The sequence below is a fragment of the Cnephaeus nilssonii genome (assembly GCF_951640355.1).
Source record: "Cnephaeus nilssonii genome assembly, chromosome: 23".
In the NCBI taxonomy this organism is placed as follows: Eukaryota; Metazoa; Chordata; class Mammalia; order Chiroptera; family Vespertilionidae; genus Cnephaeus; species Cnephaeus nilssonii.
This window is the reverse complement of record NC_137094.1, coordinates 19,572,428-19,588,849: the sequence shown is the minus strand read 5'-3', so window position 1 is coordinate 19,588,849 and position 16,422 is coordinate 19,572,428. Positions and strand designations below refer to the sequence as shown.

Below are 16,422 nucleotides of genomic sequence, written 5' to 3'. Positions count from 1 at the left end.
CCACACACACACACACACACACACACACACACACACACCGCCTTCCCGTGCACTGGGCAGAAGAGAGGAGAGCCCCCAGGCCCCCCGCTTCTTCCAGCTCGGAAAGAGAGTGCCCTCGGACGTCAGCAGCACGGAAGGGATCCGGTGGCCTCGGGGAAGTGGGTCAGCAGACAAAGCCACAACGCGGTCCCTGTGGCCCCAAAGGGAGTCAGTCTGCAGGGTTCCCACCGGGCGTGGCTCCCCGCCCAGCTGATCTCGCCCCGTGGGTCCTCCAGACCCCGGGCCAGGCACCAGAGCTCCGCCCAGTCCTGGGACGCGGGGCTGTGACCGGCCCCCGCCCGGCAGTGGCTCAGGCGACTGGCTGTCTGCAGGGAGGCACCAGGGGACCCGGGGACTCGGGGCCTTGGCCCTGAAGACCCTCCTCCTTGGGCACCTGGACAAATGGGTCACACCCTGACACCCCTACCTGGGCCCCCAAGGCATCGATCGCCCTGTGGAGCAGCGGGGACAGACACAGGAGGCTCAGGAGGCCCCGCCGGCCCGGGAGCAGGGCTGGGCCAAGAGAACCTGTGCCTGTCAGCGGGGAGCCCAGGTCTCCTCCCGTGGGCGTGCGTGTGTGAGTGTGCACGGGCACACGTATGCACACGTGAGTGTTTGGAAAATGACCGACCGTGCTCTGAAAGGTGGGCTCTCCTGGTCTCGACACTTTCCTTGTCCGGCCCGACGCGGCCCTGACCCCGTCACCACCACAGGCCCGTGTTGCCCTTGACCCTCAAGGAGATTCCTTCAGACATCGGCTCCTGGGCCCGCCCTCTGCTGTCAGGCCTCCGCCCAGCTCCCAGCCCTCTCACCCCTGGGTTCCACGCCCGCAGAGAAGGCTCAGCGGGCAGAGCCCTCCCCACAGGCCGGCCAGAATCGGCTCCCGTACCTTTGTCCCCACACCCCGCCCCCCGACCCCACTCACATCTCCTCCAGCTTCTGGCACCTGTGCAGGCTGGGCAGCTCCTCGATCCGGTTATGAGACAGTTCCCTGGGGAGAGAGAGGCCAGGGCCAGGGTCACGTCGGGCCAGGGGAGCCGCTCTGGCCAGGGCCCCACTTCCCTGTCCGGCAGCCGAGGCCGCGTGGACCCAACAGGACGTGGCTGCCGATACATGTCACACCAGAGCCCCGTCTGCAGTCGACGCGTCTGCATCCCTCGGGGAGCCCCACTTTTCCCAGCAGAGAGAGAGGGCAGAGAGGGGGTGCAAGGGATTACCGGGCCAGCTGGTCAGTGCCAGCCCCGTGAACAGCACCTGCTGCCACCGTATGTGTGCATGACAGAGCCGGTGTCCTTATGGACTATCTGACCCCTTTACCTTACACAGGAGGAAACTGAGGCACAGGTGGGGGAGGGGGGAGGAACACTCCCCTTGACTGCTTCCTAGGCCACTTAAGTACCTCCATGGTTCCGGAAGGGTTGTCTTGTGTGAACTAGAGTAATAAAGCCCTGTTTTGAGCACCTACTATGTGCTAGATCGAGCACCTACTATGTGCTAAATGGAGCACCTACTATGTGCTAGATTGAGCACCTACTATGTGGCCTGTATTGAGCACCTACTATGTGCTAGATTGAACACCTACTATGTGGCCTGTATTGAGCACCTACTATGTAGCCTGTATTGAGCACCTACTATGTGCTAGATCGAGCACCTACTATGTGCTAGATTGAACACCTACTATGTGGCCTGTATTGAGCACCTACTATGTGGCCTGTATTGAGCACCTACTATGTGCTAGATCGAGTACCTACTATGTGGCCTGTATTGAGCACCTACTATGTGCTAGATTGAGCACCTACTATGTGCCCCGTATTGAACACCTACTATGTGCTAGATCGAGCACCTACTATGTGGCCCATATTGAGCACCTACTATGTGCTAGATCGAGCACCTACTATGTGGCCTGTATTGAGCACCTACTATGTGCTAGATCGAGCACCTACTATGTGGCCTGTATTGAGCACTTACTATGTGCTAGATTGAGCACCTACCATGTGGCCCGTATTGAGCACCTACTATGTGCCAGGTGCTTTACTCATGTTTTCCCAACCCCCACACTGTATCCACATTCTGCGGATGAGGAGAGTGAAGCTCTGAGATGTGGCTGGTGGCAGAGCTGGGGTCACAGCCAGGCCTGGCTCCAAGACTTGAACAGGAGAGGGTAGCCCAGTCCCTCTCAGGCCCGTCCCTCAGCAGCAGCAGCAGGGAGAGAGGTGACCGAGTGGGACAAAGTGGGGGGGCTCTGCAGCCCATGGGACCCAGGGCACCAGGCGGGGCCGTGGGGAGCGCGGGGGCCACTCACAGGACTCGGAGCCTGGGCAGCTGCTGGCACATCCCAGGCGGGAGCCGCTGGATGCCCGCGCGCGTCAGGGTCCTGCAGGGGAGCAGAGACGGAGCAGGTGGAAAAGCAGACAGGGGCGCCCTGGGAACCGAGCCCCAGTCACCCCCGGCCCGTGCCTTGGGGGAGGTGGGGGAGGGAGGGTGGGAAAGGAGGGGGGCAGGGGCTGCTGGGAGGAGGCACAGGCCAGAGAACCAGCCACTCACAGGGTCTCCAGGCTGGTGGTGCCTTTGAGGTCCGGGAACTCCTGGATGTCGGTGGCTCCGTTCAGGGACCTGGAAACAGCCAGCAGCTCTGAGGATGGGGCCAGAGCGTGCCCACGTCACTCCCAGCCCCCGGGTCTCCCCACAGACCCCTGCTCTCCCCAGCACCCCTCCATCGGCCCAGCTCCCCCACCCTGGTGGAGGCCAGGCATGGCTGAGCAAGGTCCACGCAGCCATGAGGCCCAGATGGAGCCGGCAACCTCGACATCGGGGTGCCAGCACGCCAAACACAGGCCCGCCCGGCTGGTGCGGCTCAGCGGTTGAGCACTGACCTATGAACCAGGAGGTCACAGTGCGATTCCCACTCAGGGCACAGGCCCGGGATTTTGGGCTCGATCCCCAGTGTGGGGCGTGCAGGAGGCAGCCAGTCCATGATTCCCTCTCATCATGGATGTTTCTCTCTCTCTACCTCTCCCTTCCTCTCTGACATCCATAAAAAAATATAGAAAAGAAAAGAGGCCGGCCCAGGTCCCTGGCTGTGGAGAGGGCCCTGTTCGCCCGTTCAGGATCCGGGAAGAAGCCACGAGAGGAGGAGGGAGCTTGTTGGTGCAGCCGCGGCCTGAGCCTGGCGGCGGGGGAGGGCGGGGGCCGCGGGGACCGAGGGAAGGGGGCCCACGTACAGCGTGTGCAGCTTCGGCAGGTACTGGAAGGCAGACCGCCCCACGGACTGGATCGGGTTGTCATAGAAGTGTCTAGAAAAGACCCCAGCGTGGAATTCATTCAGCCAGGACCACGGCAGGTCTCTGCTTCCTTCTCCCCATGGAGCCCCGGGGAGAGCCCCCCGGGGAGGTCAGGTCAGGCACCCCTCACCCCCCGACACCGGGGAAGTCGGGACTCACATGGTCTGCAGCAGGGGGTTCCCCATGAAGGCCTTCTCGGGGATGGCTTTGATGTTGTTGTCATGGAAACCGCTGGAAGACAAGCCGGTCAGTGAGGGCACGGAGACACGGGGGACTCCACGCAGCTTCCCGATGGGGACGGTGACAGGGGCCAGAGCAGCAACGGCGTGTGCAGGAGGCAACCCATCGGTGCGTCTCTCTCCCATCAGAGTTTCTCTCCCTCTTTCTCTCTCTCTCCTCCTCTCTCCCACTCTCTCTAAAAATCAACGGGAAGCCCGAGCTCAGCGGTTCTCAACCTGTGGGTCGCGACCCCTTTGGGGGTCGAACGACCCTTTCCCAGGGGTCGCCTAAGGCCATCTGAAAACACAGGTATTTACATGACGATTCATTCACAGTAGCAAAATTGCGGTTATGAAGTAGCAACGAAAATAATGTTATGGTTGGGGGTCACCACCACATGAGGAGCTGTATTACAGGGTCACGGCCTTAGGAAGGTTGAGAACCACTGCCCTAGCCGGTTTGGCTCAGTGGATAGAGCGTCGGCCTGCGGACTGAAGGGTCCCGGGTTCGATTCCCGGTCAGGGCACACGCCTGGGTTGCAGGCTCGATCCCGAGTAGGGGGCGTGCAGGAGGCAGCCGATCCATGATTCTCTCTCATCATGGATGCTTCTATCTCTCTCTCCCTCTTCCTTCCTCTCTGAAATCAATAAAATGTATTAAATAAAAATAAAAATCAATGGGAAAATATCCTCGGGTGAGGATTAACAACAGCAACAGCCCTCGCCGGTGTGGCTCAGTGGAGAGAGCGTCGGCCTGCGGACTGAAGGGTCCCGGGTTCGATTCCAGTCAAGGGCATGTACCTTGGTTGCGGGCACATCCCCAGTGGGGGTGGTGCAGGAGGCAGCTGATCGATGTTTCTCTCTCATCGATGTTTCTAACTCTCTATCCCTCTCCCTTCCTCTCTGTAAAAAATCAATAAAATATATATATATTTTAAAAACGCAACAAAAATAAAAGGTGCTGCTCCTCACCTCGGGGCCTGTAGGCTGGTCCCGTTCACTCCTGCGGGGCCCCCTCTCTGCCCGGGGGTCAGGTCCCTATCCGTCCTCCCGTCCTAAACGCCCCCGCCCTGGGAGACCAGGACTCGGCGGAGGTACTCACAGCTCCTGCAGCCGGCCCAGCGTCCGGATGGCCACGGGGAACTCCCGCAGGTCGTTGTGGTTCAGATCCCTGGAAGGGAGCAGGGTCGTGCTCAGGGGCGCCGGCGGGCAGGCAGGCCAGGCCTCAGCAACACGCGTGGCTCCGGGGGTGGGATCCAGGGGTCAACGCTGGGACAGGTGTGACCTTGCGTGTGCCTGCCCGCACCTGGCCCTCTCCTCCGCAGGTCACGCCCCCTCCATAGAGGGGCCAGGCCGCAGCCGGGCTGGCGGGGGTTCGACCCTCCCTCCATGGAGATGAGGGAGGCCCCCGTGGCAGAGATTCATGGCCCGAGGGAGAGACAACCTGCCAGCAAGCGGCTCACACGGAAAGCTCGGCGGTAACAGCCGCGCGGCAAAGCGCGCCGATGTCACCACAATGAACAGGTCGGACGCCCCGCTTTCGTGCCCCGCCCCGCCCTCCACATCTGGCCGCCCCTGCAGGCTCCCGGCCAGTGCTCCGGGGACGGGGTACAAAGAACACACGCGCCCCTTTTTAATTGGAGATCAAAAGCTGGAAGGAGAACAGATCCCTGGAGGAGGGGGAAAAGGGGGTGTGATTGAGAAGGCGGCCAAGGAGGGGCTGGGAGAGAGGGGAGAGGCTGGGAGAGAGGAGGGGTGCAGGGCAAGGTCCCACACAGCTCTCATGGGGTCCACACAGCCCCTGGCGAGGCCAACACCATTCCTTTTTCTTTTTTAAAGAATATATTTTTATTGATTTTTTCCAGAGAGGAAGAGAGAGGGATAGAGAGTTAGAAACATCAATGAGAGAGAAGCATCGATCAGCTGCCTCCTGCACACTCCCTACTGGGGATGTGCCCGCAACCAAGGTACATGCCCTTGACGGGAATCGAACCTGGGACCCTTCAGTCCGCAGGCCGACGCTCTATCCACTGAGCCAAACCAGTTAGGGCCTTTTTTTTTTTTAATGCCTTTTTTAAAAATTGATTTCAGAGAGGAAGGGAGAGGGAGAGAGAGAGATAGAAACCTCCATGATGAGAGAGAATCATGGATCAGCTGCCTCCTGCACGCCCCACACTGGGGATGGAGCCCGCACTCCGGGCATGTGCCCTGACTGGGAATCGAACCCGGGACCCTTCAGTCCCCAGGCCGATGCTCTATCCACTGAGCCACACCAGCCAGGGCAGCACTATTCCTAGAACCTGGCGGGTTAGAAAGCAGACTCCCAGGACGTGACCAAGGTCACAAGGCAGCGGCAGGAAGAGCTGCCTTCACCCCGCAGCTGTCGGACGCTCTGTTGACGGGGCGGGGGGAGGAGGGACTTTTCTCGCCCCTTATCTTTTTTTAAAAATACATTTTATTGATGTCAGAGAGGAAGGGAGAGGGAGAGAGAGAAACATCCATGATGAGAGAGCATCATGGATCGGCTGCCTCCTGCGCACCCCCTACTGGGGATCGAGCCCACAACCCAGGCACGTGCCCTTGGCCGGAATGGAACCTGGGACCCTTCGGTCTTCAGGCCGACGCTCTATCCACTGAGCCACACCAGCCAGGGCTCGCCCCTTATCTTGGCCTCCGGGCCTGTAAGCGGGTTCAGACTTCGTGGGCAGCCCCGCACCCTGCACATCAAAGGCAGGTGGGCGCTGGGCGCTGGGCGGCTCTATTAGTGAAGCCAGCGCCCTCCTCGCCAAGCGCCCTCCGCAGCCTGCCGGTGGCTAATTGAGAAAGAAGCGGGCAGCGTGCCCCGAGTGAGGCAATGGCTGCCGGCTGGCTTTAGCGGAGCCAACACACCCACCCCCCCGCGCCCCCACCCCATGTGCCCCCTCCAGCATCCCGGCAGCGCCAGTGGCCCACACCCGGGTGGGTGGGCGGGTGAGCTGGCTGCGCTCCTGGTCTGCGGCACTGGCGGCCGACTCCGCCCACAGCCCTGGCGTCTCCCAGAGGCGGCGGAGGGGACACGGGGTCCCCACACACCTGGCGCAGAGCAGGCCTGCACGGTTCGCACCAGACTCAACGGCGGAGGACGGCCGGGCGCCGAGCTCAGGAGCCCCTCACTCAGGAAGGGCGCTCTGCGGACCGGAGGGTCCCGGGGTCCATCCTGGGTTCGTGTGGCGTATAAGAGGGGGGGCGGGCCAAAACCGGTTTGGCTCGATGGATAGAGCGTCGGCCTGCGGACTCAAGGGTCCCAGGTTCGATTCCGGCCAAGGGCATGTACCTTGGTTGCGGGCACACCCCCGGTGGGGGTTGTGCAGGAGGCAGCTGGTTGATGTTTCTCTCTCATCGATGTTTCTGGCTCTCTGTCCCTCTCTCTTCCTCTCTGTAAAAAATCAATAAAATATATTAAAAAAAAAAAAAAAAGAGGGGGGGTGGCACAGAACAGGCCGAGCCCCTGGTACCTGGAGCCCTTCCCATCCTCATTGGCTGACGGACACCTGGCGCCCGGGTCCTCCTCCACACCCCCCTCCCCGCCCGGGCACCGCCTCCAGCTGGGCCCCAGGTGGCCATGCAGCTGGCCTGGCCGCGGTGGCTGGCGGACTCCGGGGCAAAGGGTGGAGCCCGACCTATGAACCAGGAGGTCACAGTTCAATTCCCAGCCAGGGCACCTTCGCAGAATTCCAGGACACACGTGTGAGCAGCACGGCTTTTGAAGAGCCAGCGGCGTGGGGGCATTGTATGAGCCGGCCGAGCACCGAGGGGCCGTCTCCCTGCGGGCCACCTACCGGTCAGATGCCTGGGCAAAGCGGTTCCGGCGGCCTCCTCCTCGTCATCGCCGCCCTCACGCGATGTCAGACTCCCCTGGCGTCGGCCCCGACGCACGCCCGAGCCTCCCATTCCCCAGGGCCGTGGTCGGCAAACTCATTCGTCCACAGAGCCAAACATCAACAGGACCACGATTGACATTTCTTTGGAGAGCCACATTTTTTAAACGTAAACTTCTTCTAACGCCACTTCTTCCACATAGACTCGCCCAGGCCGTGGTATTTTGTGGAAGAGCCACCCTCCAGACGCCAAAGAGCCGCGTGTGGCTCGCGAGCCGCGGTTTGCCGACCACGGCCCCAGTGGAACATCCCAGTCCTAGCTTCTCCCTGCGGTCCCCCTGGTTCTGGACGTTTCGCTATTTCGGTGGGGTCTCTGCCGGCAGGGGTCCTGGGCCCCCCTCTCAGGGCCACCCTGAGCCCCGGGAGGCCACCTTCCACCGGCCTGAGGAGGAGGAGCCATTCCTCGGGGTGACGCGCGCGCGAGAGACAGCGCCAGGGAGAGGCGTGCGGGGAGCAGGCCGCAGCCAGATGCCGGTGTCCCAGCCTGCTGGCCTCCTCTCTGCCAGCCTCCTCCCGGCCCCCCGCCCCTCCCCTCCGCCCCGGACACCATAGACGGAGCTCGGCCACAACCCGCACTCACAGGGTCTCCAGGCTGTGTAGGCCCTCGAAGCTGTGGGTCCCCAGACGCTGGATGCGGTTGTTATGAAGATGCCTGTGTGGGAAGGAAAGACGGGTCAGCCGGGTGCCCGCAGCACCCAGCCCGGGGGTGGGGGGGGAGGGGCAGACGGCGACTTGAGGAGGAGGCTGACGTGTGGACAGAATGACCCCACGGGTCCAGGAACACAGTGATGGGCGGAAGCCCGACTTCGGAAGTCACCGTCTCCAAGGCCGATGCTCTGTCCACTGAGCCAAACCAGCTAGGGCAGCGATGGGACCAGATAGGACCACGGGCTGCCCCGTTTTAACTGGAGAGGAGCGTCCGGCCGCGGCGGACGCGGGCTCCCACTACCTTCTCAGAGAGGCCTGATTGGCAGGGGCCGAGGGGGCTCTGGTCTGAGGCTCCCCAGGACCCAGCCGGCATGACGCAGTGGCCCGGCACACGGATGGGAACCAGCATCCCCCCGCTGCAGACAACATGTAATTAAGGGCTAAGTGTTCTATTACAGCTGGGGTGCTGCAGTTGAGCTCAGCGGTGTGGGGGCAATGGGGGGCGGGACCGGTGAGCCCTGAGCAGTCAGGGAGGACTTTACAGAGTGTCTATTTTTAAAAAACATATTTTTATTGATTCCAGAGAGGAAAGGAGAGGGAGAGAGAGCTGGAAACGTCCATGATCAGAGAGAACCATGGATCGGCTGCCTCCTGCACGCCCCACACTGGGGATCGAGCCTGCAACCCGGGCCTGTGCCCTTGACTGGGAATCGAACCCTGACCTCCTGGTTCATAGGTCGACCACTGAGCCACGCCGGCCAGGCCTTAGTGTCTATGATACCTACTCCCCGGCCACCTGGCCCCCTCCCTGGGGATGCGGCCGGGGTAGCCCTTCAGCTGGACTCCAACACCTGCTCTGCTCGCCCTCTGGGACGGACACCCGGACGCCTGGCCCACGGGCGTGGCCCCTGAGGATGCCCGTCCAGGTCCCGCGGCTCCCCGGTCAAAGAACGCGACACAATCCGCCAGGTTCCCAAGAGCAGGGGGCGCCGCTGCCGCCGAGCAGGGTTCCCGGACGCACCTGTTCCCCAGCGAGGGGTGTGGCCCCCCCCCCAAGCTATTCCACGGAACCTGAGAGCCCTCAGTCATTACCCGGTGAACTCACCACTCCCTCGCAGCAATTAGCTGGGAGCTAATTTGTACCCACAGACCGAGCCGGGAAGGAAGGAAGGGAGGAAGGCAGAGGTAACCCCAGGCCCCAGGTCCTGCCAGGGGTGCCACCTCCCAGGGAATCACCCTGCAGGCTGGGCTCTGGCTAGTCGCCCGATGGCTTCTCTCTGCTCCTCCAGGCCTGGGAGACGGGAACGCGTCCCACCCACCCAGTGCCAGGCCGACGGCCACATCCCTGGCTGTCAGAGGCGGTGACCATGATGGACGCCCTCGGCCCAGCCGGTGTTGCTCAGTGGTTAGAGCAGGCGTCCTCAAACTACGGCCCGCGGGCCACATGCAGGTGTTTTTGCCGTTTTGTGTTTTTTTTACTTCAAAATAAGATATGTGCAGTGTGCATAGGAATTTGTTCATAGTTTTTTTTTTTAACTATAGTCCGGCCCTCCAACGGTCTGAGGGACAGTGAACTGGCCCCCTGTTTAAAGAGTTTGAGGACCCCTGGGTTAGAGCGTCCGCCTGCAGACGGAAGGGTCCCAGGGTTCGATTCCGGTCCAGGGCACGTAGCTCATTTGCAGGCTGGATCCCCAGCCCCGGTCGGGGCACATGCAGGAGGCAACCAATAGATGTGTCTCTCTCACTTCGATGTTTCTCTTTCTCTGTCTCTCCCCCTCGCTTCACTCTCTCTAAAAAAAAAAAAAAAATCAAATGGGAAGAGAACCTCAGGTGAGGATTAACAAAATAATAATAATAATAATTAAAAAGAAAAAAAAAGACACCCTTGGCTTACATGCCCACACACAAGGTGCCGTTAATATATCCCCACGGGGAGAGAAATAATAGCCAGCCCGGCCGGCGTGGCTCCGTGGTTGAGTGTCGACCTTTGAACCACGAGGTCACAGTTCAATTCCCTGTCGGGGCACAAGCCCGGGTTGCAGGCTCGATCCCCAGTAGGGGGCGTGCAGGAGGCAGCCGATCCATGATTCTCTCTCATCATCGATGTTTCTAGCTCTCTCTCCCTCTCCCTTCCTCTCTGACATCAATAAATATTTATTTAAAAAAGAAAGAAAGAAAGAAAGAAAAGATCCCTAACTGGTTTGGCTCAGTGGATAGAGCATCGGCCTGCAGACTGAAGGGTCCCGGGTTCGATTCTGGCCAAGGGCATGTACCTTGGTTGCGGGCACATCCCCAGTAGGGGGTGTGCAGGAGGCAGCTGATGGATGTTTCTCTCCCATCGATGTTTCTAACTCTCTCTCCCTCTCCCTTCCTCTCTGTAAAAATCAGTAAAATATATTTTTTTAAAAAAGAAAAGAAAGAAAGAAAATAATAGCTTCACTCTGGTGTCTGCTCATGGTCTCTGTCCTGAGGGCCTTTCTCTAGCTCTGATGTCATCGGGCCTCACGGCAACCCCGTGCGTGGGGACAGCATGGTGCATGGGGTCAGCAGGGTGCATGGGGTCAGCAGGGTGTGTGGGGTCAGCAGGGTGCATGGGGTCAGCAGGGTGCGTGGGGTCAGCAGGGCACGATCCCCCCTCATTTTCACGAAGGGGACCCAGAGCAGAAGGCTCGGTGGCCGGCGGAGGCGGAAGAGCCAGCTGTCAGGCCCTGGAGTGAACGGGGTTGGGGGGGGATCCCCGGGCGGCCCCGTGCACGCGGAGCGGGGAGGCACTCACAGCACCACGAGGCTGCTCAGGTTCTGGAAGGCGTAGTCGGGCACGTGGCGGATGCGGTTGAGGGCCAGGGTCATGGCCTGCAGGGCGGGGAGGCGGTTGAGGGCCCGCACCGGGACCTCGGCCAGCGCGTTGTCGTCCAGCCACAGGTGGCGGAGGCAGGACAGCCCCTCGAAGCTCCTCTCGGGGACCAGGGCGATGAGGTTGGCGTCCAGGCGCCTGGAGGGAGGGAGAGAGGACGGGGAGGGAGGGGCCGTCAGGGCGCGACGCAGACCAAGCCCCGCCCGGCGCGGCCCAGCGGCTGAGCACCAACCTATGAACCGGGAGGTCAGGGTTCGAGTCCCGGTCCGGGCACCTGGGCTGGGCCCTCTGCGGCTGGTGCCACGGGGCCCAGACGCGCTGGCCTGTGAGGAGGCCTTGCCCCAAGGTGGGGTTTCCCCACGGGGGCCCCTAAGTCGTGGAAGCCCCAGTCTTCACCCCCAAAGGCCCTGAGGCTCCACGACCCTGCACCCAAGGAGAAATTCGTGTGACTGGGCTCCCCAAGCAAATGGACCTGCTCTCTCCCCCACCCCTGCCTCCCCGAGGGACATCCACTGCTTCCCATAAGGACCCCGGAACCGTGGGGACCCCAGAGTCTGCAGACTGGCTCTAGACGCCCCTCCCACGCTCTCCCTACCCCTGGCAGGATGGGGTGCTCCCTGAAGGAGTTGGGGTTCAGGCTGGAGCTGGGGTTCAGGCTGCCCTGGGGTCCCTGGTCCTCCAGGGCGGGCGGGGCGGGAGCTGGAGGGGCCTCAGAATCCTCCACGTGGGACTGGAGGCCTCGGGGAGCCGCTCCCGCCCGCAGGTGGGCAGCCGCCCAGACGGACGGGGTTTGGCAGGAAGCGGAGAGCAATTACACCAATTAAGCCCTGGAACCAAGTCAACCCCCCCGGCAGCCCTCCCCTCCCCTCCCCTCTCCTCCCCACGTGGGCCTGGGCTCCCTGGCTGGCTGCGACGCTGCGACGCGCCCGCGTCCTGACCTGTGCTAACACGGCAGGTGAGCAGGGGCCTCGCGGGCCGGTCCGGGCTCGCCCGGGCTCCGGGAACCAGCCCACCCTCACCACGAGGGCCACCCTGCGCCCCCACACCCCCAACCCAGGGCTGAGGATGCGGCTGGCAGGGCTGTGGCCCTGACCCTCCAAGTCCCCAGGATCAGGTGGTCGGAAGGTCTGGCCAGCCCGGCCGGCGTGGCTCCGTGGTGGAGCGTCGACCTAGGAACCAGGAGGTCAGGGTTCGATTCCCGGTCGGGTTGCGGGCTCGATCCCCAGTAGGGGGCGTGCAGGAGGCAGCCGATCCATGATTCCCTCTCATCACGGATGTCTCTCTCTCTCTCCCTGTCCCTTCCTCTCTGAAATCAATAAAATACATTTATTTAAAAAAAAAAAAGAAGGTGGTTGGCTTTGCGTCCGGTGTTCCGTTCCCTCCCGCTCACGTCCACTTGGGAGGAGGTATCCCTCAGCCTCGGCCCCCTTAGCAGGGCCATAGGGACGGCCCCCCAGACCCCCCCCCCAGGGGAGGATGCTGCCCCTACTCTGTCGCTGGCCGAGGTCCGGTGAACCCCTTGGGCCGGACATCGGGGTCCCCTCCCTTGAATCCTAGTCGCTCTCTACACACCAGGAGCCCAGCACCAGGCCCTCACAGGGTCTGAACGCGAATATTCTGGAACCCGAGCTCTCCTGGGCAGGGTCCCTCGGCGACAGAGAGGCGGTGGCTGACGAGACCCCACGCTTCCCTTCCGGGGATCAGGTGGGGTGAGGGGTGCAGGTGGATGGAGCCTCCTTAACCATTGTGTTCCCGCTGACTGAGCAGGGGCAGCCGAGCGCCCCAGCAACACTGCCCCCCGAGTTTCGTCAGTGTGTTTTTTCTTGATTTCAGAGAGGAAAGGAGAGGGAGAGAGAGAGAGAGAGAGAGAGAGAGAGAGAGAGAGAGAGAGAGAGAGAGAGAGAAGCATCCATGATGAGAGGGAATCACGGACCGGCTGCCTCCTGCACGCCCCCTACTGGGGATCGAGCCTGCAACCCGGGCATGTGACCATGAAATCGAACCATGACCTCCTGGTTCCTAGGTCGACGCTCCACCACGGAGCCACGCCGGCCGGGCTGGCCAGACCTTCCAACCACCTGATCCTGGGGACTTGGAGGGTCAGGGCCACAGCCCTGCCAGCCTCATCCTCAGGGAATCATGGACCGAGCCCACAACCCGGGCATGGGCCCCGACCGGGAATCGAACCCGTGACCTCCTTGTTCATGGGTCGACGCTCAACCACAGAGCCACCCGGGCCCGGCCGGGCATGTCAGTTCTGGTTGATGCCACCTGATGAGATCCCTCCCCTCTCCGTCAGCCTTTCAATAGATGAAAGGGGGGATGTGGAAACAAAGGGGCTCCTGGGAGGCCCAGCCCCCTCCCTCCACCTGCCAGGCATTGACGGATGAGCCAGCACCCCGCCTGGCAGGCAGGAGAGCCCTTGCTCTCTGCACATCAAAGGGTGACACCTGAGCACCCTCCCTCGTGTTTAGAAAGTAATTGCCCGCCCGCCAGGGGCAGGCACAGGAGAGGCTCTGTGTGGAGCCTGCCTGAGCCTCCCCTGAGGACACGGCCCGCAGGCCCGGGCAGAGGGCCAGCGGTGGGCGACGGTGCTGGAGTCCCGGGGTGGGGACCACAAACAGCCATCGCACCCCTCCCGGCCCCCGCCATCGGATTCCTCACGTCGAGCGGGTGCCTGGCGTCTGGGTCCCTCCTGGCCTGCCTGAGAGCTGGGCTCTGTGGCTCCCCGGGGCCTGGACGCCTGCCCTTGGCCACGGGCGGCTGTGGTTGGAGGAGGAAGAGGCAGACGGGGGTTTTCCCGCTGGCCTCCCCGGAAGGGGGCGGTGATGTCAGAGGTTAGGAGACATGAGCAGCACCCAGTGTTTCAAAGACGCTTAGGACCCGTCCCAGCGGACGCTGCAGTGAGAGGGACCAGGGGAGACCAGGCCACAGGGGAGCACTTTTCAAGGAACCCCGGGGGGAGGCGGGGGAGAGAAGGAGGAAAAGTCCCATCAGTTCTGGCTTCCCTGACACAGGCTCCCAGGCCTTCCCACAATCTAGTTCCTCCTTTCCCGTGTCCAGGGTCTCATAGGCGCCCTGGGGACCAGAATGAGAACTGGGGAGGTTATAGCTGTGTGCTATGCATCCCCTCGTCCCAGCCTCCCAACGTCCCATCCACCCATCCATCCATCCGTCCATTTATCTGTCCATCCATCCATCCATCCATCCATCCATCCGTCTGTCCATTATCCATCCATCCTTCCATCCATTCATCATCCATACTTCCATCCATCTACCATCTACCATCCATCATCCACCCATCCATCCATCCATCCATTTATCTGTCCATCCATCCATCCATCCATCCATCCGTCTGTCCATCATTCATCCATCCTTCCATCCATTCATCATCTATACTTCCATCCATCTACCATCTACCATCCATCCATCATCCACCCACCCATCCATCCATCCATCCATCCATTTATCTGTTCATCCATCCATCTGTCCATCATCCATCCATCCATCCATCCATCTGTCCATCATCCATCCATCCATCCATCTCTCCATCATCTATCCACCCATCATCCATCCATCCATCCATCCATCCATCTGTCCATCATCCATCCATCCTTCCATCTGTCCATCATCCATCATCCTTCCATCCATCCATCATCCATCCCTCCATTCATCTGTCCCTCCATCCCTGCATTTGTCCATCTGTCTATCCATCATCCATCCATCCCTCCATCCATCTCTTTGTCCATCCATCCATCATCCATCTGTCCCATCCACCTATCCATCCTTCATTCCATCCATCTGTCCATGCTTCCATCCATCTACCCATCCATCCTTCCATCTGCCCATCCTTCCATCCACTCACACAGACCGGAGACACCCCGCCCGGCTCTAGGCTGTGACTGTGTCTCTCTCTTGCTCAGAGTCACCTGGGCTTCCGGTCAACTCCTAACCCCTTAGCTTGGGTCTCATGATTCTCCCCCGGGAGCGACTCTCACCAGGGTTCAAAAACGGTCTCGCACGTCTGCAGACACGCTGACCACCACCGCACGTCCACTCTCAGAAAATCTGCATCTTACGCCACGCGAGTGACCTCTTAATTTTTAAAAACGACTTAAAGCCGAAACGGTGACGTTAAAGCCAGGGCTACGTTAGGGGGATTCAGAAGCAGCAACAAGCCAGGCCCACGTGGGACGGCGCGGCGGCCTGCCTCACGGCGGAAGCGTGTGTGGTAAGAGCGAGCGTGTCCACAGAGGCAGACACCCAGCTTTGTGTCTGGGTGGTAGGACTGTGGGTGATTTTTTATTTCCCCTCTTTTCAGTTTTTGTCTTTTCTAAATTCTCTGCAATGAGTCAGAACCAAAATAAACATGTTTTTCAGCAAACAAGCGGCGTCAGGGTGTAATTAAGTCCCAGACTCTGAGCCGGGAGGAGGGAGGTGGCCGGGAGCTGCGTGAGGAAGCGCGCCGGGGAGGGGAGGGGAGGAGAGGGGAGGGGAGGGGAGGGGAGGGGAGGGGAGGGGAGGGTGTGGGCAGCATCGCAGGACCTGCCCGCGTCTGTCACCTGCTCTGCGTCCCACCCTCACCCTGGCCGGTGTGGCTCAGTGGATAGAGGGTCCCGGGTTCGATTCCCACCAAGGGCACGTACCTCGGTTGCAGGCTCCTCCCCGGCCTGGGCCCTGGTCGGGGCACGTACAGGGGGCAACCCATCGATGTGTTTCTCTCACATCGATGTTTCTCTCTGTCTCTCTCCCTCTCTCTTCCATTCTCTCTAAAATCAGTGGAAAAACATCCTCGGGTGAGGATTAAAAAAAAAAAAGAGGTCGGTCTGAGGGAAGAGGCACGGGCAGCCTGGCCTGGGGGGACCCTGGAGTCACCCCTCCCTGCTGCCCCGTTCCCTCGCCTGCAGGAGGGGCGATGGGACTGGGTGGCCACCTCCACCTTCCAGCTCCTGAGTGGAAGGTCCTGTGGTCGGGCGGGCAGCCTCCACCCACGCGGCCTCGCCGGTGGCCGAGCGGGAGCCGGAGCGCCGGCCGCCCTTTCCGGCTGCCGTGTGAATTTCCACACGCCAGCCAGTGCCTGGCAGCCACCCGGGCTCCCAAGGTTCATAAACGAGTGGAAAATTACTCATGGGCTCGAAAAGGATCACACTTCCCCGCCCCGGCCAGTCTTCGCTCCCCGGGATGGGGGGGCCTGGGGAGAGGGAGGGGGGTGATAACGCCAGGGGTGCAGCCGGGAAGGGGGCTGCAGGCAGGGGGCGCCGCCCCCACCCCTCCTGGCTGTGGTCCCACCTTCTCTCCCCTCCCCTCTGGCCTCCTCTCAGGGGGCAGAGGAATGGGATTCTGAAAAGACACTGCAGCTCCCCAAAATGCCCAGTGGGTCAGGGGGAGGGGGTCAAGCCCGCTCTCCTGGCCCCAGACCGGCACTGGTGACCTTAAAGGCCTTTCAGAAGAAGGAAGTCTGGCCT

General features: G+C 61.4%; 1 protein-coding gene across 2 annotated transcripts in view; it reads right to left on the bottom strand.

Moving 5' to 3' along the window:
- LGR6 (leucine rich repeat containing G protein-coupled receptor 6) overlaps positions 1-16,422 on the bottom strand; it is a gene marked incomplete at both ends in the record, with an annotated part of 43,476 nt that overhangs the window by 5,410 nt on the left and 21,644 nt on the right. Inside the window, 8 exons of one of the 2 annotated variants that reach the window (XM_079763397.1) lie at positions 965-1,030; positions 2,342-2,413; positions 2,584-2,652; positions 3,261-3,332; positions 3,480-3,551; positions 4,641-4,709; positions 8,036-8,107; positions 10,880-11,095. In XM_079763397.1, the coding sequence (XP_079619523.1) occupies positions 965-1,030; positions 2,342-2,413; positions 2,584-2,652; positions 3,261-3,332; positions 3,480-3,551; positions 4,641-4,709; positions 8,036-8,107; positions 10,880-11,095 (708 nt within the window). The remainder of the gene's footprint in view (positions 1-964; positions 1,031-2,341; positions 2,414-2,583; positions 2,653-3,260; positions 3,333-3,479; positions 3,552-4,640; positions 4,710-8,035; positions 8,108-10,879; positions 11,096-16,422) is intronic. The other variant, XM_079763398.1, reaches the window with a different exon arrangement.